Raw genomic sequence first — 24,772 nt, 5'->3', positions numbered from 1 at the left:
GATGTTAAAAGACTAAAAAATGTGAGGATATAAAAATGAAGGCAGAGATAGAACGAGGCGAGAAGAAGCAAAAGAAGCAAAAAATGAAATGAAATGAAAAATAGCCAACAGTAAATAGTAAAAAAAGCAAAAGCCTGCAATGTTTTGTTATTGCTGCTGTTATTTCTGCTTCATATGCTGTTTTCTGAGGCGGCAGGGGTGCAAGTTTGGCTAGTTACGAATGCAGACAAGAACAACTTCTTTTCTGCATTCGTGCCTTTTTCAAACTTGATGGCAAACAGAATGCTCAATGGTCTGACACGCACACAAATGAGGGAATGGAAGAGGCGAAGACCGATGTTATATTCAGAGACAAAGGTCAATATGGCGTTCCGCCTTTTTTGGGGGTGGCTATTGTTGACGCTTTGCTGAAATTGCTGGGAATTGTGTAAAGTGGAAAAGCAATGTATTATTTTCCACTTTTCTCCCAGAACAACAAGCAAAAGTTTTATACATGACAGGCTGAGTAAGCGGAGTACGAAAATGGGGGCAAAAGTGAAAAAACATCAAACTAAAGAATGTAATTTTTGAATTTTTTTGTATTTAAAATTTCTTGTTGACAAACCGCGCATTTTACCGTGTTATCACAAATGCGTATAAGCGGCGCAGTCAAAGTGCAAGTGACATAAGGGTTTGGGATCCCTGTTTCAAAACGTGGGCTGCAATAATTTTTATAGAGTTCCTCAAACGCACGCACATTACTGGATTGCGCTGCAATGTACTAATCGAAACTGGTAGGTGGTTGCACCAGGTATCTAGAGGAAGTAACAAGTGTTTACTAGCATCCGGAGGCCAAAAGTAGTAGCATAGTAGTCTGGTTTTGATGGGTAACAGCACACTCATAGGGCGAAGGCAATAAAACCAAAGAATGTGCAAGGTTTTTACTCAGACTCCAAAGTCCCAATATTAAAAAAGGCAGGGATAGCTGCTGCGCCATGATAGCCCTGGACAACGCAGCGATATCCAGCCCGTCGCCTGTAAGCGTGTTGCAGAGGATGAATCCGCTGAGTAGAGGAGATGGCAAGGAGCAGAGTGGCGAAACTTGCAGTTGCTATTTTTTTTGGTATGGCAAACGAGCAGAACGAGGCTTATGCGAGCATGCACAACAAGGGTACTAAACATGGGCGGGCAGCCCGTTTTATTGCTTTTTTGAATTTTGTTATTGTGGACGGGTGCCCCTCCCCTCTCAGCTGTATTTTGAGGCGCAGGCACACAACAAAAAAACAGGCTGTCCAATTGTCTTCTGCAAATAGCAAGTGTGGCTTTGAAGCAAGCCAAAATGTCTGGCGAAATTGAGCGACAAAATCTGGACACGCGGACAAACCAGATTTACCAGATCGAGGACGGTTCATGTTTCCAACTGCAACAATGGCGTGTGGCAGCTGCAGTAGTTACTGGAGCCAAAGTGTGCGTCTGGAAGAGCTTGGGAATTAAACGTCAAATGGATGTGGCAATACTGCAGGCAATAAGCAAGGTGAATGTTTGTGTATTTACCTTTTTAGTGTATAAATAACATCAAAGTGAAACCAAGAGATATCAATGCCACACAATGGCAAAAAATGCGAGTTTAGTCGACTGACAAGCCCAAATGACGAAATGTATATCAAGTTCATATTTTGTATTTATTTTTACTTTGTGCGCATGTCATCCATGCAATTATATTATATTTATTATTTGATCCATGCCAGCAGTTCCATTGCCGCAGGTGGGATACGCTACTTTGCAAAAAGTATAGCTATCTTCGCCCCCCCCCCCCCGCAATGATGGCACCCACTTTGCCTTTTTCCTGCTGCTCAGGCACTGTTTGCTAATAGCCAGCGCTCGTAAATACTGATATTACCCCTGCCCCTTTCAGCGTGTATGTTTCACATCCAGACCAGCGATTGCCACCTGGCACGGCACAAGGTACAAACGGGGGAAATGTAAGCGGGGGAGCATCGTACTCGGACTGCTTCTCTGTTGCAACCTGCAATGACGTTGAGTACTTTTCAAATGCTTATGTTTACATGAATTAGATAACACTGTGATTAAAGTTGCTAGATGGATCACACCGCTTGCCCACATGGCTGGCCATGTCTGCTTACAGGTAGCGTTTGAGGAAGCCGGTGGTTTTCCTATCGTTTGTCACCGATGCCGACGAGCCGCTGCGCCCACGACCGCTTGCAGACGCCAGAGATACCTTGTGCATGTCGGGAACAGTGTCTGGATTAATGTGGCTGAGGCTCATCTTTTGCGCGTTCCACTCGTTCTGCGACTGCTCAAATTTTTGGCGGAATACCTCCTCCTTGCTCAGCTGACGCTGTGGCGGCAGTGGCCGTTGCTGTTGTGGAGATGACCTGGCGCCATAGCCTGAAGAGGACGAGGATGTGTGGAGACTCTTTGACCGCGCTGCTGCCTGTTGCTGCTGCCTAAACTCCTCGTATCCCGCTCTAAAGTTTTGCGGCTCACCGCGCTCAGGCCGCTCGCCACGTTCAGATCGTTCGCTGCGCTCGGGTCTTTCTCTATAATCGGGCCTCTCGCCATGCTCGGGTCTTTCTCTATAATCGGGTCTCTCACCACGCTCGGGTCTCTCGCCACGCTCGGGTCTTTCACCACGCTCGGCTCTCTCCCCGCGATCAGGTCTCTCCGAGTTGCGGTAGCCTGGCGACTGGCTTGGCAGAGCCTCGCCTCTGCTGGGATATCCAGAGCCTGGCCCATTGTAGTCTCGGGAGCTCGCAATGTTGTTTGGCAGCGCTTCGGCTGTGCTGCGACCGACAGAAGACCGCATACTGCCGCGACTTCCTTCACGGCGCATATGGTCGTTCATGCTGTTACCAGAGTTGCTGGTGGAATACGCGTCGGCTCTTGCTAATCCCTGCTGTTGCTGAGGAGGAGCACTCAGGTGAGAGCGGGATTCGCCTGGCGGTTTCCCAAAGGGCTCGGGATACCCATTCCTGTGGGCGCTGTGGCTTCGGCTGCCGCTGTGGCTGCGCCTGCTACTGCCACTGCCACTACGATCACGGCTTCTGCCACCATCCCGCCTGGAACGCGACTCGGTAACGGGCTTTGGCTTTGGCTTGGCCTTGAACAGCTCCTCGTCGAATGTAGTGAGTGGGTCTATATGGTTGGGACCTCCATAACCCAAAGCAATGTAGCTGGGCTTCAAGTTAGCAGGGCGTCCGTCATCCTCGACCAACTCAAAGGCCAGTGAAGAAACGTCCCTCATGTAGCTGGCAGGGTCCAGAAAGTGCGTTGATCCGACAATGACCTCGCGGTCGTACTTGCGCGCAATCTCGTTCGCGGCGCGTACTTCGGAATGGGTTACGCCACCAATGACAAACAGGATAATGCGCGGGCGCCCAGAACGGTTGCCACCCATGCCTGTTGGAGACATGACGCTACCACTCACTGGGGTGGATGGTGCCATGCTCGCAGATGGCATTCCAAACCCGCCGGCTGGTGTCGCCGACGGCGTGCTGTCGCGCTTCTGCCATGTCGGGCGAGCACTTCGCAGCGACTTTATTTGGCGTGAGTCTGCAGAGTTTGCAGCCTGGACAGCTGGCGACGGCTTTGGAGCCTGGGTCTGCAAGCCAACTGAGTTAGCCAGGGTGGTCCACATGCTGCTTGCAGGCGACTCTGAGCGCTCATTGGCAGCCGCTACTCCTGGCGTCGAGCGCATTGAGCCTGCGGTTGAAAACAGGTTTGAATCGCGAGGGCGCTCTGGCGGGACCACATAGGGAAACAGATCCTCGCTGAGGTACCCCTCTACGCACCCCTCAAGCACGCTCTTGAGCCCAGGCACATATCGGCTGAGATCGTATGGCTTCTCCTCCTCGTTCTCCTGGCTGTCAGTAATTCCCGCGCGCATGCCCGCCAAGGACCACTTGCTCGCCTTGCTCTCCTTGCTCGCCTGGCCTGGCTTTTTCTTGATTTGCTTGAGCAGATCCAGCGCGTGCGACCAGCGGATCACCAGGGCCATATTTCTGATGGTCTCGCGGCACTCGCGGTTGAGCTTGGCTAGGTGCGCCAGCTTCTGTCTCTCGGGCTCGGTGATGCTCGGGTTGGCAATGAAAAACAGCAACAGCAGCCGCAGCTTATCCCTAGACTTGATTTTGCGATTGTTGAGCACCTCGGCAATGTCCACATCGCCCGAGCTGTACTTCTCGCCATCTACGGTTATTCCCGTCACGAGGTTCTGCTCCAGTAGTCCCAAATCGTTGAGACAGCGCTTGTTGAACTCGTCCATGCACTTCTCCATCATATTGATGTGCGCTGAAATGAGCGCCAGCTGGTCCTTGAACTGCGGCATGGTGCTTACTACGTCGCGCATCATCCGCATGTCCATCTTTTGGCCTGCCTGCATGTCGACAATGGCCCGGTTCGATCCGACCAGGCCTTGGAATTTCGCCAGAATACCTCTCTGGGCGTCCGAGATGTGCTGGAAGCGGAACTCTTGCCAGATCGCGTCAGAGTCGTCGAGAACCACAGTTTTCTCATCCTCCGCGCCATTAGCAAGCTCCACGGTGTAAGTAAACTTGTTTCCGTCCTCAATTTCCAGCAGATCGTACACCATGGCCTCATACGTGAACTCGTGCAAAACGGGAGCAAAGGGATCGGCGCTGCGATCGACAATAATGAGCTCGGCGGGCGGCCGGCCATCGCCCGCCCCGTCCTCGGGCAGCGCCTCGCGAATCCGATCCATCTCAGTGTGGAACAGAAAGGCCAGTGGCCGGGCCTTGGTGTCACCGTGGATCTCCTGGTCCAACAGCAAGTATCTGACGACGGGGTTCTCTTTCAGCGCACCGCATACGTTGGCTAGTTTCTTGGATATCATCTCCAGCTCGTCGTTGAAGCCCCTGGTGGCAATTGGTGAGTACAGGCGGTACATCGGGCGGTCAATCAGCTGCGTCAAAAATACATACTTGTCATGCACATCATACTCGATACACATCTCCTTCAGTGCCTTGATCTGAGGCGTAATGCCAGAGCCCTTTATCATGCTCAGCAGCATGTTGGGCAGCTCGGAGGTAAAGTATATATGTGCTGCGCGGTATTTGTGCGGCTTCCTGCTGCCTCCGCCCGGTGGGCTTGATGCAAAGTCGCTTATCAGGTGGGTGACGCTCTGTTTCGACGGAGTGAGAAAATACAGCGCGTCCAAATTTGGGTTGCCCTTGCGGTTGTTTTCGATTTTCTCGATGCAGTCGACATCGTGCTCGAGAATCTCGGGCAGCTTGAGCGACTTGTTTAGCACTTGCAAGCTGCGTTTGTCAACAACCACGATCTTGAACCGGTTGTTTGGCCGAACGGCGATCAGCGCATTGAGGAACTCTACAATTTTTTATGCAAAGATTATTGGTAAACACCGGAAAAGATACACAAAAGCAATCAGTCAACAAACATGGCATGGTTCAAGCAACGCGGCCCGGCTCTTTACGAGTTGGACAAATGCAATGAGACGCAATGTAATAAAAAGCAGCGTAAGTGGGACTCTTCCGCTCCGCTATGCTGTGCTGTGCTATGCTGTGAACGCACCCCCTCATCCCAGTTTGAACAATTGAAAAGGGAGACAGAGAAAGCGCGCAGAACGCAAAACGCAGAACGCAGAGCAAATGCTGTCTGGTCACAACAAGAGACACTGTTTTGGCACAAACACATCATATTCCACGCACCCTGTCGCTTGTTCAGTTGCAATGTCGTCGCCATTTCGTCTGAAAAATGCGCTTCGGGTTATCGTTCGACGGAGTATGTAAGAAAGAAAGTTGAATTTGGGACTGCGCACTGCCCAACAATAATAGGAGATGGATGGATAGGTAGCTGCGTTTATGAGACGGGCTTCGAGATTGCGTTTGAACAGCTGAAACAAATAATAGAAAAATAGGTTTAAGATAAATTCAAAAAAATTCAAAAAGAGTAGGGCAAAATATAAAAGGTGGGAAGGAAAAGAGGGAGGGAAAAGACATCGGCAGAAGCCAAATTTGGCTTGTATGGCATGCTGTACGTTTGCACACACATGCTTCTTTGTGTTCTTTTCGTGCCAATCTTTGCGCCTTTTTTTGTGCGTTTTTCTTCACTGCTGCTCTATTAAAAGAAGGCTTTTAAAGGGGTAAAGTTGAAAGTCGGCAATGGCGAAAAAACCTCTTGTTCCTGTAATTCAATACCCACCCACTTGCAATAAGATCCGCAAATGTCCTTCAAATACTGCTTGTTTCTGCCCAAGTATAGCAGAGCACGTCACCAGCCAGACTTGAGTGATCAGCAAAGTGTTAACAAAGTCACATTTATATTTCTTTTTTCCGCCGCCGCAATCGTCTGTGCGCTCGCATATTCTGAGTGCCAAGTTTTCATTTTTATTTTTCTCCACACTCAAATCTTGATTTATGCCCACGCGCTAAAGCGATGCAGTTTGCTCTCACACCCACACTTACAAAAGCCTCCTAATAAACCCACATGCGCAGCTGTCTTTTTTCATTTTTGCCTCTGCACGCATCAATTATCAATACATTTATACTATTGTAATATATTTATTTCTTTATAAGCAGCATTTTAATTTTCATTTGTATTAGTTGTCTTTCAGTTTGCATCACCTTTCACTTGTGGCAATGGAGACAGCAACAGCGCTGTTACCCCTAGCAAAGCCGTTGTCGAATGATGCACTGCCCGTTCTGCAGAGGCTTCCAGATGACGTTCTGTTTGGAATATTTGCGTTTTGCAACGGGAACGACCTGCTCGAGTTTTCAAAGGCATGATACTTCCAAATAATTCAGCAGGCCAGATAACTGTGTGTTGCTTCGATGCAAATCATCATCTTTCTCATCAGCAATTGCGTTTTGTCTTAAATATTGTGACATGTGTGCTATTATCATCAATTTTTATTTTTGCAAATAGGTCAACCGAGCCTTTCGCGCGACAAGCCATGACGATTACTTGTGGAAAGTCCTGTTTAAAAAGAGATTCGGATACTCTCCAGAGCCTCATCTGCGGAAGTACAGGAGCCAGTATACGTGGAACGGTATGTAACTGCCTGCATATGAATGAAAATTGAATATTATTTTGGAGCAAATTAAATGGAAAAATTAGAAAACACCGAACGCGTACCAAACAACACCCCTTGTGGGGACCAATTATGGACCTATGTGCCTGCTTGCATATTTCATAATACACCTTTTTAACGACAGGCATATTTTCTTAACTAATATGGCGCTCAACAACAATATGAATTAACATTACTTTTTAAGCATAGAAAGGACAATACTCAGCATCGCTGACGAGTGTGAAATTGCCCATGACCGGTTGCCGCACTGGGATAAAGCCAACGATCCACGCAGCGTATTCGGGCGAGTCGCCCTGCTGCATGCCGTCAGCTGGTTGCACGTGTGGGGATCTCTCAAGGGCGTCCACACGGGGAAATACAGGGTCATCTGGCGGCTATCGGTGATGCCCCGAGCGCAATACGTTTTCGATATCAACTTCCGCGCAAAAACACAATTAAAGCGCATGGTGGAATCGCATCTTCCGCAGAACTCTCGCCTGCTGGAGTTTGGTTCCGACTACTTTGACTTTGTGCTGCCCAATCTACTCGAAGTGACCGAGCCATTCGAGGACGTGCACGTCGAGTGCAAATGCACTTCGCAGGACTGGAAAACAAACATTGCGCTGTGCTCAGTGCGCCTGGAACCGTCGGCGGCAGCAGCAGCACTAGGGAGCAGCAGTGCCGATGGGAAAGGCAGTTGGCCAGGATGGGAAAGGACGGACGTGGAGGATTGCGTCTGCGACGCTTACGAAACCTGCGCTCGCGGCCTGGCGCCTCGTATCGTCCTTGGCAGCCGTGGACGGCATTTCGCTGGTACGAGCCCGTGTTTGTGGCTGCGTTTTTTATGCTCGTGGCGGTTGTGTTTGCCCTTTTGTTGCTGAGCAGGACGAAATAGAGGGGTTTTCACATGAGCATCTCGAGGTGTAGGCTCTTCATATCCTCCAAGAACCCGCGCGGCGTGATTATGTGCGTTGAACCTATGAAAATTTGGCGCTTGTATTTGCGGGACATCTCGTAGACTGTGCGCATCTCAGAAAATGTCATTCCGCCGGCAATGTAAATAATCACAGTCCCCTTCCCGCTGTCTTCCGACTATTGGCAGTACGGTTACAATTTTAAATAAAATGGTTAGTAGAATAAACCGCAATTACTGTTTTGAATGTATTGGTATCTTTTGCTTGCTGTACCTTCGAATGCTGCTGCTTGCGCTCCCATGTGCCCTTGTTCCTAAGTTAGTAGATCGATGATATGGAAAATGGCAGTATGCGCGGTTAGTAGGTAGAGGTGGAGGTGTTGTCAACACGGTCCATATAATTTGTGTATATGAACATGTGTAAAATGATCCTTGTAAAGATCTTACCTCCTCAGCGAAGTTGCGGTGACATTAAGGATATGTTTGGGAATGTTCTCTGGCAACGTCTCTCGAGTCCATGGAAACAAGGTGTCATCGAGGTCTCCGTTTAATTGCTCCTAAAATGACACAATTGACACAAATTAATTACGAATTCTGGTGCTATTCAAATTCCGCATCTCATATGAGCAGCCAACAGACAAGTTTACACGTCGATTTTTTAACTTACAAATATAATTCTTTTGACGGCTGGAACAAACCAGGGCTCATGCTTGTCTGGATCGGCATGTGCAAATGTATCCCACGAATACGTTTTTTTAGCGCTTGGCTTGTTAAGCTCGCTCTGCTTCTAAAGACCCAATAATCATACGAATTATTAGTAATAAAGCCAATGTTAAAGTAATTGCCATGGAATGCACATAATCTCTATAGTTTAACTTACCTTGTTTGTAGGAATTCCTAGCTGGCGCAGGTTTATAGCCGCGTGCTTGTCGTTAATCGTCAGACATTGGGGAACTTCCTCGAGGCGACGGCGGTCCTCAGCGCTGCCGCCATTAGCGTACACAAGATATAAGAACAGCAGCCGAATGCGATCGGATTTGCTATAATGGAATATGAAGAAAAATAATTTAAAAAACCGATTTGGCAATATCATCCACCTTCCTTTCAATATCCTTCAAAACTTTGGTATTCAATAAATTGCTTACTCTAGTCCTTTATCGTCCAGGAGGGCAATGAGACGTGTCTCCAGCGACATTTGTCCAACGTGTTTGCCATCTGCCGAAGTCTGTGTCACGATCTCCTACCAGTTTTGGTGATAATTTCCACTTGCATCAGTCACATGGAATATACAAAATGGATTGCAAATATGTTTCAAAAATATTAATTGGCATGTTTTATTGACTTACCTGTTCAAAATTAACCAGCGCCGGCAAGTTGCGTTTGCTGGATATTTCGAGACACTGTGTTGCTAGGTCGCTGTGAAGCGAGTACTACAAATAAGTCAAAAAACAATAAAATAACTGCGCATTTAGAGTTGGAATATTATAACACAACACGCAGCACGCAGCGTGTATCATGAAACTTGGGTTTGGGACTTACCAATGACTGAAGACGCTTGAATTCTGGAAGCTCTGCCAGTGCAGCCTTCATCTCAGTGATCGTCAGCTTTTTCCCACTATAGACAAAATAGTTTCTTCAGGAAAAATGAGAAATGTCAGAAATATATAGCCTTTATCTGCAGTTACATTTCCAGCGCGCACCAAAAACTGATATGCTTCATTTAGAGAAATATACTTACTCTGACTGAGCTGCCTTAATCCCGGTGTTTTCACTCATCAGCCGCTCGATTCTGTCTGACAATTTCTGAGCTACCGATCCAATATGCTCATGACGGAGCTTTTCCCACAACCAGTCTGTCTTTTCGCTTAGCTCGGCCTCAACCCGTTCAACCTGGCCATTTGCAGTCTTCTTCTCGTGAATGTACTTGGCACCATCCCCTAGGTCGATTATATCGTGAACCATGGCCTGATATGTAAGCTCGTGAACCAGTGGCGCGAATATATCAATTGACCTGTCAAGCACAATGACCACAGAGTCCGAGCTTTGCTGCTGGCGCGGATCCTTGTTATCGGTGTCGCTGTATTCGTGGGCATAGTGCTCGTTGAGTTTGAGTTGGAATCGCCGGGCCATGGCCTCGGCGATGCGTGGGCATGCACTATCTTGGCTGCTATCATTTCCACTGTCGTTGCTGCTGTTGCTGCTGGTCGGATTGGCAGGGCGGTAGAATCTGACAAATGGGTGAATTTCAAGCGCGGCAATGACGCTCAAAAGCCGATCGGAGGCGGCGTCCAGGTCTCGTTCCATTTTGTCGGCTGCGTGGGGCGAGTACAGCGAGTAGAACGGCTGCTCCGACGGCGTAGTGAGAAATACGCGAGATTCAAATGCTAAATACGTGCGGAATAACAGCAAGTGTACACATTATTTTGTTAAGGAATACGTGCTGACTACAATGCAGCATATAACTTCAACACCAGTACACGCATTGCTGATCGATTTTTCTTCTTCATTTTTCTGGTCTTTACTTACGGTTGTATTCGACAAACAACTCGGTAACTCCTTTGATGTATGGTGCAGCTGTCGACGATGCCAGCTGCGAGAAGAGCAGCTCCGGCAGCTTTCCGGTAAAAAACAAGTGTGCGCGCGCATACTTTGTCTGGGGATTTTCTGGATGGCCAGGGTCCGGTTTAAAGTCGTCGATCATGCGCATAACAGAATCGGCGCAGGGCACCAGGATGTAGATTGCGTCATTTCGGATAGCCTGCCTGTTTCTGGTGATCAACTGGACAGCTACAAAAAACCCATGATAGGATAGTTTAGTGAGTCAAATTCGTCATTTTAGACATAACCGGAGGCAAGGCTTAGTCTCTTTTTTTCAAACCCGTGCAAGCTTACCTATCACATTCTGCTCGAGGATCGACTGCATCTCCAGTGCCATGGAGACGATCTTGAGCGAGGGCCGGTCGACCACAACGACCCGCCATCTGTTTCCCTTCACGGTCGAACTGATGGCTCCGATAATGTCTAAGAAATGCACAAAGAAGCCACGATAATAAGGCGATTGTTGGATAATATTAGCAAAGCCAATTATCACAACCAGAAGTCGCAAGGCAAATCCAAAAAAACTAAACAACGGAAAATGACGTGGAAATCTTGTCCCCAATTTTACAATTTTCCCCATTAGTTTTTCCGACAGATCTCGAAAGATAACACCTCAAAACAGTCTCTTCGCTTTTCATCCCGCTTATCACACTCTATCGTGCAACTGCTTTTTTTAATCAATGTTCATCTAGCTACACTATAACGCCTTGCGGTTTCTGAAAACAAGAAATTGAAAACAAAAATATGCAGCCGGTCTGCAACCAAAAAACAGTAAAGACATTGTGGATGCAGCATAAATATGTTTTTGTCTGCCTTACTTTTCCGAAGCAGCTCTATCAACGAGTGCGAGTGCGAGTGCGAGGGTGCGCTGCGTGATGTGCTGTCCATTGTAGCGTGCGACAATGTAGTGGTGATGGGTGAAAGTGTTTAATGCTTTTGAAAGTAAACAAGGATGTGTGTAAAATGACAAAAGAGAGAGAGAGACGAGATAGATAGATATGAAGCAGCAGTTTGCTTAAGAGTCGCAGCTGCGGCAGCAGCAGCTTATTTCTTCGTGCTTTTGCGCGGCATCCTGTGTCACGGCCATCAGACATTTCGGTTCTAGACTTTCCGGTGTGTACCAATCTGATCCGCACAGTTCTAAGCAGCTTAGGAAATTTCGTGCTGGAAAACCAAATAAACTAAAATCATGTACGTATTTTTTCGCACGCCGACTGACTCAATGCTCTGTACTCTGTGCAGTGCAGAAGGTTGTGATCCAGCCGTTATTTAAGCTCGACAACCGGTTTGTCAGCGCCTGGCACTGTGAAAGCTGAAATACAATTTTTCGGCCCCAAAAAATAAATTAAAAAAGAGGGGAGCAATGCACGGGTGTTTTGGTGTTGCGTTCCCGAAGCAGCAGGTTTTTTCTTCTCGGACGTCCGCTCGTTTGAGAATGCACTCACAGACGCTTTTTAAAGTGATTTTGCGCCACACAATAGCTGCGCGCAAAAACATATAAAAGGGGGTGGGCATCTCTGCCAACCTATTTTTATGTCATCAGTATATTCTTTGTGCTATTCACATCCCCCTCCTTATTTATTTTTGCATTAACAAATTTCCACAAAGAAAGCCTCCCCGCAGCAACAGAAACAGCAGCAACAGCAGCAACACCGCCAGTGCCAATTTTCACTGCTTACTCGTGTGCCAGTTTATAAATATTATCTGCCAGAGTGCCTTTTGTAACATATACATCTCTCATATTCACACTCGTTTACAGCAAAGCAAGCAATATTAACAAACACAACCATGAGCATGTCGATTCGCGCACTCACCCGGAACATTGTGGTTTCTGCCAGGCCGCAGGCAACCAGGCAGATGCACAGCCTGACAGCACCAGTCATCAAGGCCGGGCACTGCTTGTCAGCGCTCAACAAGCAGCAGCAGCAGGCTCGGCACCAGCTATCTCAGCGGCCAATTGGGGTCCGCGCTCTAGGCACCACATCAGCTACACCGCAGGAAGACCCCCAGCAGGCGGCCAAGACCGCCAACAAGGGCGATTCTATCCCCGACAGTTCTGCCGAGAAGGAGTCGACACACCACGCTGTTGTCAGCACATTCGACCTGTTTTCCATCGGAGTTGGCCCTTCGTCTAGGTACGTTATTTTTATTTTGCACATATTGATGCGTGGGCATTAAGACGCTGCCACCTTCCATTTTTTACTTGTGAATTTCTGCATTGAAGCGAGATTGCGCACAGGCCAGCTGAGTGCCACGATGTAGCTGTGCTCACGCGCGCAAAAAATCTATCATGCATCATTATTATTTTTCACACGCGCTGGTGCTAGCTTCTTATCGCTTGGTATTACTTCTCTGCAATTAAAGAGTGTGGGAACAATTCACTGAGTTCAAAGACGATGCCTGGTGCCCATGTGTTTTTTTGCGAAAGGATAATTATCTGCGCTGCAACTCCTCTCTCCAAATGCAATGTGAAGTATACAAAGCTAAAAATGATATTGACCCATATTTGGTATCCACAAATCTCTTTTGTTTGTTATAGCCACACCGTCGGGCCAATGCGCGCGGGAAAGATTTTCGTCCAGGATTTGGTCGATCACAAGGTGCTTACTAAGATCAGAAGCATCAAAGTTGACCTGTACGGCTCGCTCGCGCTGACCGGCATTGGGCATGGCACACCTAACGCCACGCTGATGGGCCTTGAGGGCGAGCTTCCCGAGTCCGTGCCCACCGAGTCCATCATTTCGCGCGTGCAGGCCATGCACGAAACTAACACGATAACACTGAATGGCATGCACCGCGTGCGGTTCAATCCCGACAAGGACATGACGCTGCACTACTACGAGTCCCTGCCTCAGCATCCCAACGGCATGCGGTTCACTGTGTTCGACGCCAACGGAGATATGCTGGCCACCAACGAGTATTTTAGCATCGGCGGAGGCTTTGTGGTCAACGAAAAGACCCAGCTCGCGCACGGCGAGAACGTGTTTTATCGCGATTATGCGCACACGACAGCCGGCGTGGGCATGGCTTCGGGATCGGCGGCGGACATTGATGGAAGCACAGCCTCGAGCACTACGGCCAGACCTGCCGCTGAGTCTGCCCAGATGGCTGAGCGCACGCAGCAGGATCTGGTTACAGCTGCGCTGCCATTTCGTACGGGCAAGGATCTGATTGAGCTGTGTGAGCGCGAGGGCCTATCTATCGCCGAGGTAGTCTTCCTCAACGAGCTGCAGTGGCGCAGCCGAGAAGAGGTCATCAATGCTGCCTTTCGTATCTGGGCTGTCATGGACGACTCTATTCGCCGGGGCTGCCTCTCAAAGGATCGCAAGCTCCCTGGCCGCCTCAACGTGCACCGCCGTGCGCCAAATCTATACCAAAACCTTATGCGTGGAATCTACGGCTCTGCTGAGCAATACGCATTGCCTGATGCCCAACGCCCAATGCTTGCCGATGGCGTGGATCCGGCCACCAGTTTGTTTGCTGTGTCGAGAAAGGACGGCTTCTCAGCCTCGTCGCTCTTGGAGACGTCGCTGACCAGCACGCAGCGCAACGAGCTTACGGGTGTGTTCAAACGCCGCCAGCGCGCTCGCCGCCCGGTACTTCCCCAACTGGACTATCTGTCCGTTTATGCCATTGCTGTCAATGAGGAGAATGCCGCCGGTGGTCGTGTGGTCACCGCGCCGACCAATGGAGCAGCCGGAGTCATTCCATCCGTGCTTAAGTACCACCTGGAATTCCTCAGTGAGGATCCGTCGCGGGATATCTTGGAGTTCTTATTTACTTCTGCAGCCATCGGAATGCTGTACAAACGCGGGGCCTCGATCAGCGCCGCCGAAATGGGCTGCCAGGGCGAAGTTGGCGTTGCCTGCAGTATGAGCGCCGCGGCCTTTGCTGCCGTAATGGGCGGTACGCCAGCCCAAGTTGAGAATGCCGCCGAGATTGGCATGGAGCATAACCTGGGATTGACCTGCGATCCTGTTGATGGGCTAGTTCAGATCCCGTGCATTGAGCGAAATGCTCTGGGCGCCGTTAAGGCAGTGACTGCCGCCCAGCTTGCACTGCAGGGCGACGGTAGCCACAGAGTGTCCCTTGACCAGGTAATTGAGACGATGCGCCAGACAGGCCATGACATGATGTCAAAATACAAAGAGACGTCCCAGGGCGGCCTTGCTGTCAATGTGCCCATTTGCTGAATGGCAATCATTTTTGATTTAATCTTAGTTTGATGATAATTGCGATTAGTATCAATTAATAGATATGTATTTTGATATTAATTTGCAATTTCGGATTTGAGTGAGAGCCGCCACGGCATGCAGCCTGCAAGCTCTGAATGTCTGGGGGTGTTGGGGTTGAGGCTTGCAATATATCCGCACACAAATAACCGACATAAAGTGCCCGTCAGCAAAAAAAATGATTAAAGGTGATTTAAGACCAAACGCATATAATTTAGTAGATATCATATGGTGTGTTTTTTTAAGAAGCCAGGCACACATTGTTTTCGGGTTGGGGGAATGTAAAATGATGGGCAAAGGTGTCATGTATATATAAAATATGCAACTACTGCAGAACATTGGCATATGTCTCGATTGTAACACTGCAAGGGTGCTATGCAAGATACAATGTAGTCCCAAATATATTTTCATTTACACTGTTAAACACGAGTGTGTGAATTTGTGTGTGCAATGGATTTTATTCATTAAATGTGAAAATACAATGCCCATATCCACATACCTGCCCAATATGGTTCAAATTTACGTGCTGGAAATGAAAATTCCGAGTAATTTTTTTAATACAAACATGCAGCTGGCTCAAAAAAAATTATACAGGTTATTTTTAATTTGTTTTGGGGGTTTTTTGAACACATCCATAAATTTAGAACATAATGTTTATACAAATGCACACTCTTCTTCCACATTGAATGCCACTGTTGTCTTCCCCCCCCCACGACACACAATGCTAATTTGATTTGCAAGAAAAAAGATTGGGGTGAACCTCATTTTGTGTAATCACTTCTACTTTGGACACTCATCTTCATCACTCGGTTTATTATTTGGAAGCGCAGTATTGTTTCCTGGTGATATTAATTGCTGCCCGACACTACTTACAAACACACGGATCTTTGATTGCACAAATGTTGGGCGGACAAAAAGAACATTCCTACATACCTATATAAAGTTAAACCAGACGCCCACATTTTTAAACATTTTTGTTCATCACACCCCTTAGTACTCGAGCACATTCTCTCATCCCATCCACATTTCTCTACTTTGCATTTCTTATATAACGACTGCTCAGCCCACATTACACAATTTCTCAGCTCAAGCCGATCCACCCAAAAATACCCTTTTTAAAATCATGTCTGGCTTTTCTGTCATCAGCCTCCAGCTCGCTCGCACTTGGATCCACTCGTTGTTTCAGACGTGCGACAGAGAGTGCATCTGCGTCAACTGCAAGGGTAGCTTCTAAAGCCAAGCTTTAGTGCTATAGCGAAACAAAAATAATTGGGTTTATTCCCAACCCCCCTCCCCCAACCCCCACCCAAAAGATCAGCGCAACCAAAATAATTGTTTTGATATTTAAAATAGGTTTTTCGTATTGAACATTCGTCGCTAAATAAAATAAAATATAAATGAATTAAAAAACAACCGCCAAGGTTTTAAAAATCTAAATTTTGGCACTAATTCCGATTAGCTTATTAGTGATAGCAGAGATGATGACGTAGATATGATCATAGTTAAGGGGTTCGCCCAAAATTGGCGTTATTTATGTGTAACACGCGCCTTGCCTAGAATGAATCAGTTTCTATATAAAAAATGCTTAAGAAATCTTTGTTATTGCTTTCTTTCGCTGTAATTCCCCCCTTATTTTTCCTATTCTCCTAGCTACAAGACTTTTACTATATCATGACCATCGTTAGGCTTCTAACGCGCATACCCACACACAGAGCGCATCGTTCACTTTTGTCCCTGGGAGCCAGGCACATTGGACACCAGGCGACTCGCAGCACTGCTAATACTGGCAAAAAATCCGCTGGCGAAAGTAAGCTCGCCGTTGTCTTTGGCATTCTGTCGACCGCTGCTGTTGCTGCCGCTTACACCACGAGGTATCCAATAATGGCGCAGGGCACAGGTACATATGTTTTCACGCTGTCATTTGCGAAACATACAGGGCCATTTATTCCAAGTTGTTACTTGATGCTAAATAATACAGCTTATTTGGCTCAATATTGTAGATCCGAACATGGAAGAGGGCAATGCAGATAAACAGCGCGGTACGGACAGGCACGAGGATATTATCAATGGCGAGACTCCTCCTGCCTCTATGACCGATAAACTACAGTCGTTGTATGACTCTGTGTCTAAGAACCTGTCGCAATTGCTGCTTGAATACAAGGAATTGGCGCCAGATGATACAGACAAGGGGAAACACAGTACGGAATCTACAAGCAGGCCCTCAGCACTGCCAAATAACACATGGTACGCAAGTGTTAAAAATGCGCTCGACTCGCTAACAGCAGCCAGCGACATCCAGCCTCCAGAGAGACATCAACCAAATGGATCAGTTGTGAGTAGCTCCAAAGACAGCGTGGATGAGGAATCCAAACTTTTGAGCTGGGCGGCCAGTGCCAAGAATCAGCTGAATGAACTCACACAAAGAGTTCAAAATATGGACTGGGTCTCATTCTCTTCTATCCCGGAGCAGCTAAAGGACGCCGCAAAATTGAACGAGAAAACGGAATCGGGAAATTCGATCAAAGATCAGGTCTTGCAGCAAATAGACGCGGCGCAGGCACAGCTGAACAAGCATATCGATGACACTCGGGTTGCTCTAGGAGAAGCAGTTTATGAAATTCTCCCTGATCAGTTACGGCGACCTTGGCTCACTGCTTGTGCCCAGATTTGCCTCGAACAATCCATCCACCCGGAACTCCTCCAAGCTGCATCTGTGCGTGTTGGAAATGGAATCTGCGGCCAAGAAACTGACTTTCGACACAAACGGGCCGAACGCATGTGCAACGACTTTGCGCAGTTTATTGGAGTTCCTGAGGCCAGCGTGGATGTTCGTGATATACCCACTATCGGCATTGCGAGCTCTGGCGGCGGGTTCCGTGCCATGGTGTCGACCATTGGGTCGTACCGCGCGATGCATGAGGCGGGCTTGGCACAGTGCATTATGTACGATGCTGCAGTGTCGGGTTCGTCGTGGGCGGTGGGTGCTCTGCACACTTACGGTTGTGGCGACCCCAATACGGTCCTCGACAGCATGCGCGAGGCCATGCAGAGAGGCCTTTTCAGCACTGCGAATCTGATGACATTTGTCACCGAGAACAACGACATTGCGCAGCGCGTGTTTGCAAATATAGCCATGCGATATCTGCTGTCCTCAGCTAAAACTGAAGATGAGCTTGTCGAGGAGGGCAAGGAGATGCGCGCTGAACCAGGGGACAATAATGGTATCAGCAGCAGCGGCAATAGCAGTATTTTAAACCGGGTTTCGGACGAGATCAAATGTCAGGGCAACTGGATTGTGGATAGGGCTATTCAAGAGAGCCACAAGTATCTTTACCAGGCAGAGGACGACATGAAGGCGCCTCTTACAGTTGATGATCTCCTCAAGGCGGCCAAGAGCACACTGCAGTCGATCTCTGCGCCGCCCATATCGATTGTCGAGCTCTATGGTGCATTGCTGTTCAAGCAGCTGATTGTGCAGTACTCCAGGATGCCAGACGGCAAGCTCAAGCTGACTTTGGATCCGCGCTGGATGAAGCTAAGCTCGCAGCGTGAAGCGGTCGACCAAGGTGCCCTTCCGATGCCCATTTACACGGCAGTGCGCCACTTTCTGGGCAGCGACAACAATGATCCAGAAAAGGCCCAGAACCACAGGTACCAGTGGTTTGAGCTTAGCCCCTATGAAGTTGGCAGCATCGACCACGGAGCGTGGGTGCCCACGTGGGCGTTTGGGCGACCTATAAAGGACGGCAAAGAGCAGTTCAGGGTTGGAGAGACGCACTTTGGCAGCATCATGGGCACAGTCGGATCCGCGTTCTGTGCAAGCGTTAAGGCGATGACCATGGAGATCTACATGGCAATGCCCGGGGCAATTCGATTGGCGATGGACCCGCTGATGGATCGCTTTGAGCATGACTCTGAGATATCCCATCCGATCCCGCCGTACACCCTGTACAATCCATTTTACAAGACCAAGCAGCTGAGCGTCGATGATGCCGAGCTGGCCGAGCTTGAGGGAGCGCCCTTCCTGTCCCTGCTCGATGCCGGATTGGAGAACAACCTACCATTTGCGCCGCTTCTCCGGCCTGAGCGCGAGGTGGATGTGATCATTTGTCTTGACTCGAGCGCCAACATTGACATTATGCCGTGGTTTGCGCGCGCCGAGGCGTGGGCGAGCAACCATGGTGTTGAGCGGTGGCCATGGGGAGCGCGACCATGGACGGCCGACCCCTTGCGGCCCTCAAAGTCCGAGACCGAGACCACCAGCAGCGCGCTGCGTAGCACCAAGCAGGTCTCAATGCACATCGAGAGCAAAGTAAAGAAGGGCAACATGCGGTGCGTGGTATTTGACCACCCATTGGCGCCGGCGCCTGCATTAAAAACGTTGGCTAAGCGGAATCTGGCGCCCACACTTAGCATTCTGTATTTACCATTGCTGTCGAACCCAGAGTTTAGGGAACCGGCGTTTGATCCCGAGACGGCAGACTTTTGTGCTACTTTCAATGACAAGTGGACGGCCGAGCAGGTGGACAAGTTGGCCGATCTGACATCGTTTAATTTCAGCCAAGAAATTGAGCGTATCCGCGCTGCTGTTAAGAAGGCGTACGAACGCAAGCGTGCGTTCAGGGTGTATATGGAGGCCGATTAAATATATTGGTTCTCATTAATGAAAAACAAAAAACATCCCCCTTTAATTGACATCATTTTTATGCATATAGCATTATTTATAACATAAATTGCTCCCGATTTCGTATATTTAATTTGTATCCTTTGACCACATTTCTTGTATTAAGCCACCGTTGGTTTATTATTGTGCTTCTTTTTTAATTGGCCAAAGTGCAATTAATGCTTTCTTTTTGTATATATACACATGTTCTTTGTTAAAGATGTACACATTTGTAAAGAAAAAGGGGGCAAGCCTCATTGAGCGCCAGGTCACTTGTGATTCAAATGGTGGGCGGTATTCAAAATTCAATTTGCAGAATAAAAGGAGGGAGTTGTAGTTGATGGGAGGGGTTTTATATTTTGCGAATAAAATTTATATAAATAATGGGCAAACACGCCCGGTTGAAGAAGAACTTATCGTTATACATATTTTTAGGTAACATTTTTTACTTTCAATCCAACCAAGTGTTTAAAAGCTGATGATAGTACAGGGCTCAGGAATCAAAACATACATACGCACAAATTAGGCATACAATGGCATATTTACCAGCGAATATAATTCTGATATGCGACCGCGAGTGCACCTGCCCGAACTGCAAAAGCCGAATGACCAGACGGGCAAAAAAAAGAAGGCAAAAGTGTGTTTGATCCAATATTAAAGTAACCTTTTGACAAATAACTTTTTATTATTATTATTATAATTTAGTGGTCATTTTTTAATTGTACCGAAAAAGAAGCTGATCGGGTGAATGATTAAAATTTAAAGAAAGATTAATTTTATTGAAATAATGCTACAAAATATCATTATACCCGGAAAAAGCCCTGCGCCTAAGCCATAAAACAAGCGCAGTTTTCTTTCTTTCTGGATGTTTGTCTATTTTAAACCGAGATGTTGGTATTGATATCCACACTTCTCTTCTTTTTCTTATCTAATATATTATTTTTGCTTTTTGTTCAATTTCAATTTCGTTTTCGTTTTCAATTTCAACATACCTTTTCTTTTCTTATTTTCCCCTCTTCAGCTTTCATTCTTATTTTTTTAGCGGATAAAACAAATGCCAAACACACGTTCCAAAAAGAGTGCCAAAAGAAAGGCAGAGGCCGATGCAGAGGCAATAGTGGAAAAAGCAGCAACCTCGATAAAAAATTCAGCTACAAAGGTAGCAAAGACTGCGGCAGCAGCTACTTCGAACAGAGGTAGTATGGCGTGCAGTCGTAGTCATGGTCGTAGCAAAGGAGGTTCCAATGCTGCTGCGGGTGAAGCTCACGTTGCGAGGTAAGTTATATAGTGCGCAGTTAATATTCAAAAACATTTTTTTGTTTATTTGGTCGCAAATTTGGGGGGAGGGGAGGGGAAAGAGTTTTTGAAAAAAAATGTTTTTTTTACGCCACAACTGCGAATTTTTTTGGTCTGTTTACATTTCAACCCTTTTTCTCTTTCATTTTATTTTTCTCTAATCAGTTGAACTGAATTTTCCATTATATTTCACTTTCACTTTCCTGTATTCAAATTGTATTTTGTTTTAGCAACAAGGACGACACACAAGCAGATTCAAAGGTAAGTCGAGGTAAAAAAGGGAGATAAGCGTTGAAAAGGGAGAAGCTTTCTTTTCTTTCCTTCTTTCCCTTTGCGCAGCACGAGTACGGGTCCTTTTTTATTATGCAAAAGGAGTTGTTGCAAAGGGTCACAAAGTGACGTTTTGAAGTGAGGTTTTCTTCATTTGGAAAAATTGGGGGAACAGAGTGGATTATTAATGAGCCTATGGGTAGCTCATTTGGTACTACTCTTCTTTTTCTATTATTTTGGAAAAACAAATTTGGACCAACGCATTTTACATCACACAAACATAAACATACATATTTTTATTTTTCGAATTTGAATTTATAATTTACAGGTTGGAATGTCAGAGTCATACCTTGAGCAGTGGTTTGCACAGTACCAGGATTTTGAGCGGACAGACGGGGCGAGCGTGATTATGCCGGATGGGTTTGAGCGGCTGTGTACGGACTTGGGGTACGATATGGCGAACATTGAGCCGTTGGTGCTTATGTGGAAGCTTGAGTGTTCCGAGCTGGGCATGGTGACGTATGATAAGTGGGAGTCGTCACTCAAGGCGATGAATGTGAATAATGCTGATGAGTTGCGGACGGCTATTGCGCGGGTTTTGAAGAAGATGTCGATTGAGGAGCCGGTGTATAAGCAGTTTTATCAGCGGATGTTTAATTACCTGAAGAGCGACAAGCAGAAAGTGATTTCAGCAGAAGTAAGTAGAAGAGAAAATGTTTATTTTATTTTGTATGCCTTGTGTTTATATTTTTTTATTAATTTGTTCTGTTTGTCATGTTTTTTTTGCTTTTTTGTAGTTTGCGAAGGATATTTTACCAGTAATCAAAACGCAAGATAACAGGTTGTTTGACAAGTTTGTAAATTTTTTGGATTCGGACAGCGAAAAGTACAAGACTATTAATCGTGACCAGTGGCAATCGCTTTTGGCGCTTTCAAAGAGTATGGACAGCAACCTTACTGGGTATAGTAAAGAGGATGCATGGCCTGCACTTTTTGATGAGTTTGCCGATTGGGTTCAGAAGCAGAACTAAAAAGAAGGAAGAGGGTGTTTTCCTATGAGGGTGTGATTTTGGATTAGTCAAAGCCAGTTTGTGTTTCCACGTAGGATATTTCGATTTTTTTAGTTCATCATTGGATGAAATAGTCAGAGTTGAGCTAATTAAGAAAATAATTATAAAATAATAATGAAGTTTTGGAATAAGGTTGTCCCTCTATCCATTTCGTAGTCACAGGGTGAAATTGACGAAGATTGAGCTGTCGGGCAGTTAATAGCCGCCATGATGTGAGGAAAAGGGATAAAAATGACCCAGCCTCGTTGCGCTTGGGCTTGGGCTTGGGCTTGGGCTTGGGCTTGGGCTTGGGCTTGGTTGCAGCATTCGAATCAATTGGTGATCTATACAATATTTATTCTTGAAGTTATTTACCTTCACCAATCCCAGCGAAGACGGGGGGCAGGCTGCAAACAAATGAAAAGTATGTTTTTTCTTTCTAAAATTGCCAATAAATATAAATAAGGTCAGGTGGTTTCTGTCATTCATTCGAATATTATTTTTTTGCACTTTGGTTGTGTGTGAGTGAGTGAGTGGGTAAGTGAGTGGTGAACGAGTGAGTACAAAGTTTTTTGTTTTTTGTTTTTTGTTTTTTTGTTTTTTTGTTTTTTGGGGTATGTGCGTAAATAAGAAACTGCCACTGGGAATATTTTTTTTCCCTTTTGTGCATCAGAACGCTATCAAATTTCCTTTCTTTTTTCTTTGATTTTTTTCAAAGATATTTATTTTATTTTATTTTTATTTTTATATTTTTATTATTATTATTATTATATTTAAGACTTTGTAATTCACTGGCGACGACAAAAAGCAAATTGTATTATTTATTATATTATTATTCAAAAGTCAGTTTACTAGACATAATAGATAAGGTTATGTTGGCATCGGTTTTAACCGGTAGGATTGCGCAGTTCCTCAAGCATCGGCTTGGGGTTTTAGGCAGCAACGGTAATAACGAATTAAGCAAGCGGGCCAAAAAGGCATAAGAATAGGCACTGGATCCTCCTGGCTATACTCACGAACGGCAACAGTACAGGCGACGCAGGTGGATGTGGATGATAGCCGGCAGGTGGAACTTTTGATAAGGCCAAGGTGAATGCGCAAGCGCTGGTTAAGCCAATCTATATTGCGCCGCGGAATCCCATAGTACTATGCCATGGACTCTATGGATTTGACGTGCGAGGTAAGGCTGTTGAGCAGAACAAAACAAAACAAACAAAACAAAAAAAAACAAAACAATCGGCAAATGAGAAATAGACCCCACGGACTTAATGAGCCAAACAAACGCAACTAACTGCTTTTCTCCCCTTTTGTTTCACAAGGTGTATAGGTCCGGAGAAACTCCCACTCTTGCAGGTGCACTACTGGCGCGGGATTCGCGAAGCGCTGGAGAAAATCGGAGCCCGCGTGGTGATTGCCAAAGTGCCCGGCACCGGCGGCGTGCATGAGCGGGCGCATCAATTGGACACATTGCTGGCAAGCCAAGTGGCATCGACCAAGGTCAACATCCTCGGTCACTCAATGGGTGGGCTGGATGCACGGTATTTGATTGCGCATATCAAGCCAAAGCGGTATTCTGTCGGGTCACTGACCAGCGTGTGTACGCCGCATCGCGGGTCGCCGTTTATGGACTGGTGCAGGGACTACCTGAGCCTCGGGTATCGTGTGGATCCGGACCAGCTGATTCGAGATTTTGCCACGGTGTGGAGGCCCCAGGGGCGCAGGAGCCCGGTGGGCGGTAGTGCAGGGGCTGCGGCTGCAGCTGTGGGTGCTGCAGGGGATGTGCCGGATATGGTTTTGCGCGAGCGCATCGGCGTGATCATCGGACGGGCAATAATGGGCCATGGCAGCGGCAGCGGTAGCAGCCAGCGGTGATTCGGCGGCGGTTGATCCGCAGGACGACCGGCTGCGTGAGTTTGCGCACTTTTTGACAAAGCTCCTGGGCGAAAACGCCAGCGTCAGCGAGTCATCGCAGCTCCTGCACATGTCGCAAAAGGCGGCCACCGGCGGCAGCGACAGGGATTACCTCGACCGATCAATGGTGCTTCTGCGGATGGTCTACCGGCGCATAATGGCGACCCTCGACACGCCCGCGTACGCCTGCCTGACCACCGACTACTGCACGCGGTTCTTCAACCCCGCAACACCAAACGCCCCTGGTGTCCAGTACCTTTCGGTGGGGGCGTTTATGGACTCGCACGATCTATCGGATAAGCTTAATCCGCTGATTATCCCGCATGATATTATCGAGCAGAGGGAGGGCGCCAATGACGGGTTTGTCAGCCTGCGAAGTGCACGGTGGGGCGAGTATTTGGGCTGTGTGCGCGCGGACCATTTTGACTTTACCAACCGGTGGAGGGTCACTAGCTTGGGGAGGGACTTTATTGGAACCGTGGTGTATTGGGGCGGCAAGTGGTCGTCGTGGGTCATCGCAATGAGGCGGCGGGGGCGGGGGCGGGGGCGCCGTCAGTGGTACCCCCAGTGCCGTCTGATGCCGGGCTGGTGTTTGGCGGTGGCAGCGACGGGAAGCGGTTTGATCCCATTGACTTTACCTCAAAATGGGCACGGTGCTGTACCAGCGCGGGCTGTGAAGAGGCATTTTGACGATAAAAGAAATGTAACAGTAGCAAAAATAAAAAGCGCCTTTTGGGCAGTAACTGCTTTCTTGTTCTTCCATCCAGAAAAGAAATGTGGTTTGGTGTACGT

At 47.4% G+C, this 24,772-nt stretch overlaps 7 protein-coding genes across 7 annotated transcripts; 5 read left to right on the top strand and 2 right to left on the bottom strand.

Moving 5' to 3' along the window:
• Window positions 1-1,642: 1,642 nt before the first annotated feature.
• Window positions 1,643-5,951, bottom strand: BX661DRAFT_185642 (Sec1-like protein). The gene is made up of 2 exons (XM_051536836.1): window positions 5,688-5,951; window positions 1,643-5,346 (listed from the first exon to the last, which is right to left on the bottom strand). The coding sequence occupies exons 1-2, from the start codon at window positions 5,719-5,721 to the stop codon at window positions 2,120-2,122; spliced, it is 3,261 nt and encodes a 1,086-aa protein (XP_051389976.1). The 5' UTR covers window positions 5,722-5,951; the 3' UTR covers window positions 1,643-2,119.
• Window positions 5,952-6,514: 563 nt separating this feature from the next.
• BX661DRAFT_185641 (uncharacterized protein) lies at window positions 6,515-8,208 on the top strand. Its single transcript, XM_051536835.1, is given in 4 exon segments — window positions 6,515-6,758; window positions 6,904-7,027; window positions 7,259-7,694; window positions 7,706-8,208. The coding sequence occupies 4 exon segments, from the start codon at window positions 6,618-6,620 to the stop codon at window positions 7,941-7,943; spliced, it is 939 nt and encodes a 312-aa protein (XP_051389975.1). The 5' UTR covers window positions 6,515-6,617; the 3' UTR covers window positions 7,944-8,208.
• On the bottom strand, window positions 7,952-11,447 carry BX661DRAFT_172414 (Sec1-like protein; the record flags this gene model as incomplete). Its single annotated transcript, XM_051533779.1, has 12 exons — window positions 7,952-8,140; window positions 8,236-8,275; window positions 8,409-8,518; window positions 8,629-8,748; window positions 8,842-9,001; window positions 9,107-9,201; window positions 9,308-9,391; window positions 9,501-9,576; window positions 9,700-10,345; window positions 10,488-10,748; window positions 10,854-10,982; window positions 11,378-11,447. 12 exons carry the CDS (start codon window positions 11,445-11,447, stop codon window positions 7,952-7,954), a joined length of 1,980 nt encoding a protein of 659 aa, XP_051389974.1.
• Window positions 11,448-12,104: 657 nt separating this feature from the next.
• On the top strand, window positions 12,105-14,842 carry BX661DRAFT_185635 (serine dehydratase alpha chain-domain-containing protein). Its single transcript, XM_051536834.1, has 2 exons — window positions 12,105-12,694; window positions 13,099-14,842. Exons 1-2 carry the CDS (start codon window positions 12,348-12,350, stop codon window positions 14,750-14,752), a joined length of 2,001 nt encoding a protein of 666 aa, XP_051389973.1. The 5' UTR covers window positions 12,105-12,347; the 3' UTR covers window positions 14,753-14,842.
• A 1,541-nt stretch (window positions 14,843-16,383) lies between these two features.
• Window positions 16,384-19,533, top strand: BX661DRAFT_185631 (acyl transferase/acyl hydrolase/lysophospholipase). Its single transcript, XM_051536833.1, has 2 exons — window positions 16,384-16,688; window positions 16,792-19,533. The coding sequence occupies exons 1-2, from the start codon at window positions 16,673-16,675 to the stop codon at window positions 19,434-19,436; spliced, it is 2,661 nt and encodes an 886-aa protein (XP_051389972.1). The 5' UTR covers window positions 16,384-16,672; the 3' UTR covers window positions 19,437-19,533.
• Window positions 19,534-21,354: 1,821 nt separating this feature from the next.
• BX661DRAFT_145088 (uncharacterized protein) lies at window positions 21,355-22,051 on the top strand (the record flags this gene model as incomplete). The annotated part of the gene is made up of 2 exons (XM_051533090.1): window positions 21,355-21,576; window positions 21,818-22,051. The coding sequence occupies 2 exons, from the start codon at window positions 21,355-21,357 to the stop codon at window positions 22,049-22,051; spliced, it is 456 nt and encodes a 151-aa protein (XP_051389971.1).
• A 748-nt stretch (window positions 22,052-22,799) lies between these two features.
• On the top strand, window positions 22,800-24,772 carry BX661DRAFT_185621 (Alpha/Beta hydrolase protein). Its single transcript, XM_051536832.1, is given in 6 exon segments — window positions 22,800-23,014; window positions 23,047-23,135; window positions 23,153-23,249; window positions 23,397-23,881; window positions 23,964-24,597; window positions 24,680-24,772. 6 exon segments carry the CDS (start codon window positions 22,942-22,944, stop codon window positions 24,685-24,687), a joined length of 1,386 nt encoding a protein of 461 aa, XP_051389970.1. The 5' UTR covers window positions 22,800-22,941; the 3' UTR covers window positions 24,688-24,772.

The sequence above is a fragment of the Kickxella alabastrina genome (genome assembly GCF_025024165.1).
Source record: "Kickxella alabastrina strain RSA 675 chromosome Unknown BX661scaffold_19, whole genome shotgun sequence".
NCBI lineage: Eukaryota > Fungi > Kickxellomycota > Kickxellomycetes > Kickxellales > Kickxellaceae > Kickxella > Kickxella alabastrina.
Note: the sequence above shows the minus strand (reverse complement) of the source record. Positions and strands in the feature narration are given on the sequence as shown.

Coding starts and splice junctions, on each gene's coding strand:
- BX661DRAFT_185642 (XM_051536836.1), bottom strand. CDS start 5,721: ATGGCGACGACATTGCAACTGAACAAGCGACAGG. Junction 5,347..5,687: donor GCAACTGAACAAGCGACAGG/GTGCGTGGAATA, acceptor AAAAAATTGTAG/AGTTCCTCAATGCGCTGATC.
- BX661DRAFT_185641 (XM_051536835.1), top strand. CDS start 6,618: ATGGAGACAGCAACAGCGCTGTTACCCCTAGCAAAGCCGTTGTCGAAT. Junction 6,759..6,903: donor ACCTGCTCGAGTTTTCAAAG/GCATGATACTTC, acceptor TTTTGCAAATAG/GTCAACCGAGCCTTTCGCGC. Junction 7,028..7,258: donor GAGCCAGTATACGTGGAACG/GTATGTAACTGC, acceptor TTTTAAGCATAG/AAAGGACAATACTCAGCATC.
- BX661DRAFT_185635 (XM_051536834.1), top strand. CDS start 12,348: ATGAGCATGTCGATTCGCGCACTCACCCGGAACATTGTGGTTTCTGCC. Junction 12,695..13,098: donor GGAGTTGGCCCTTCGTCTAG/GTACGTTATTTT, acceptor TGTTTGTTATAG/CCACACCGTCGGGCCAATGC.
- BX661DRAFT_185621 (XM_051536832.1), top strand. CDS start 22,942: ATGTTGGCATCGGTTTTAACCGGTAGGATTGCGCAGTTCCTCAAGCAT. Junction 23,250..23,396: donor CTATGGATTTGACGTGCGAG/GTAAGGCTGTTG, acceptor CAAGGTGTATAG/GTCCGGAGAAACTCCCACTC. Junction 23,882..23,963: donor TTTTGCGCGAGCGCATCGGC/GTGATCATCGGA, acceptor GTTGATCCGCAG/GACGACCGGCTGCGTGAGTT.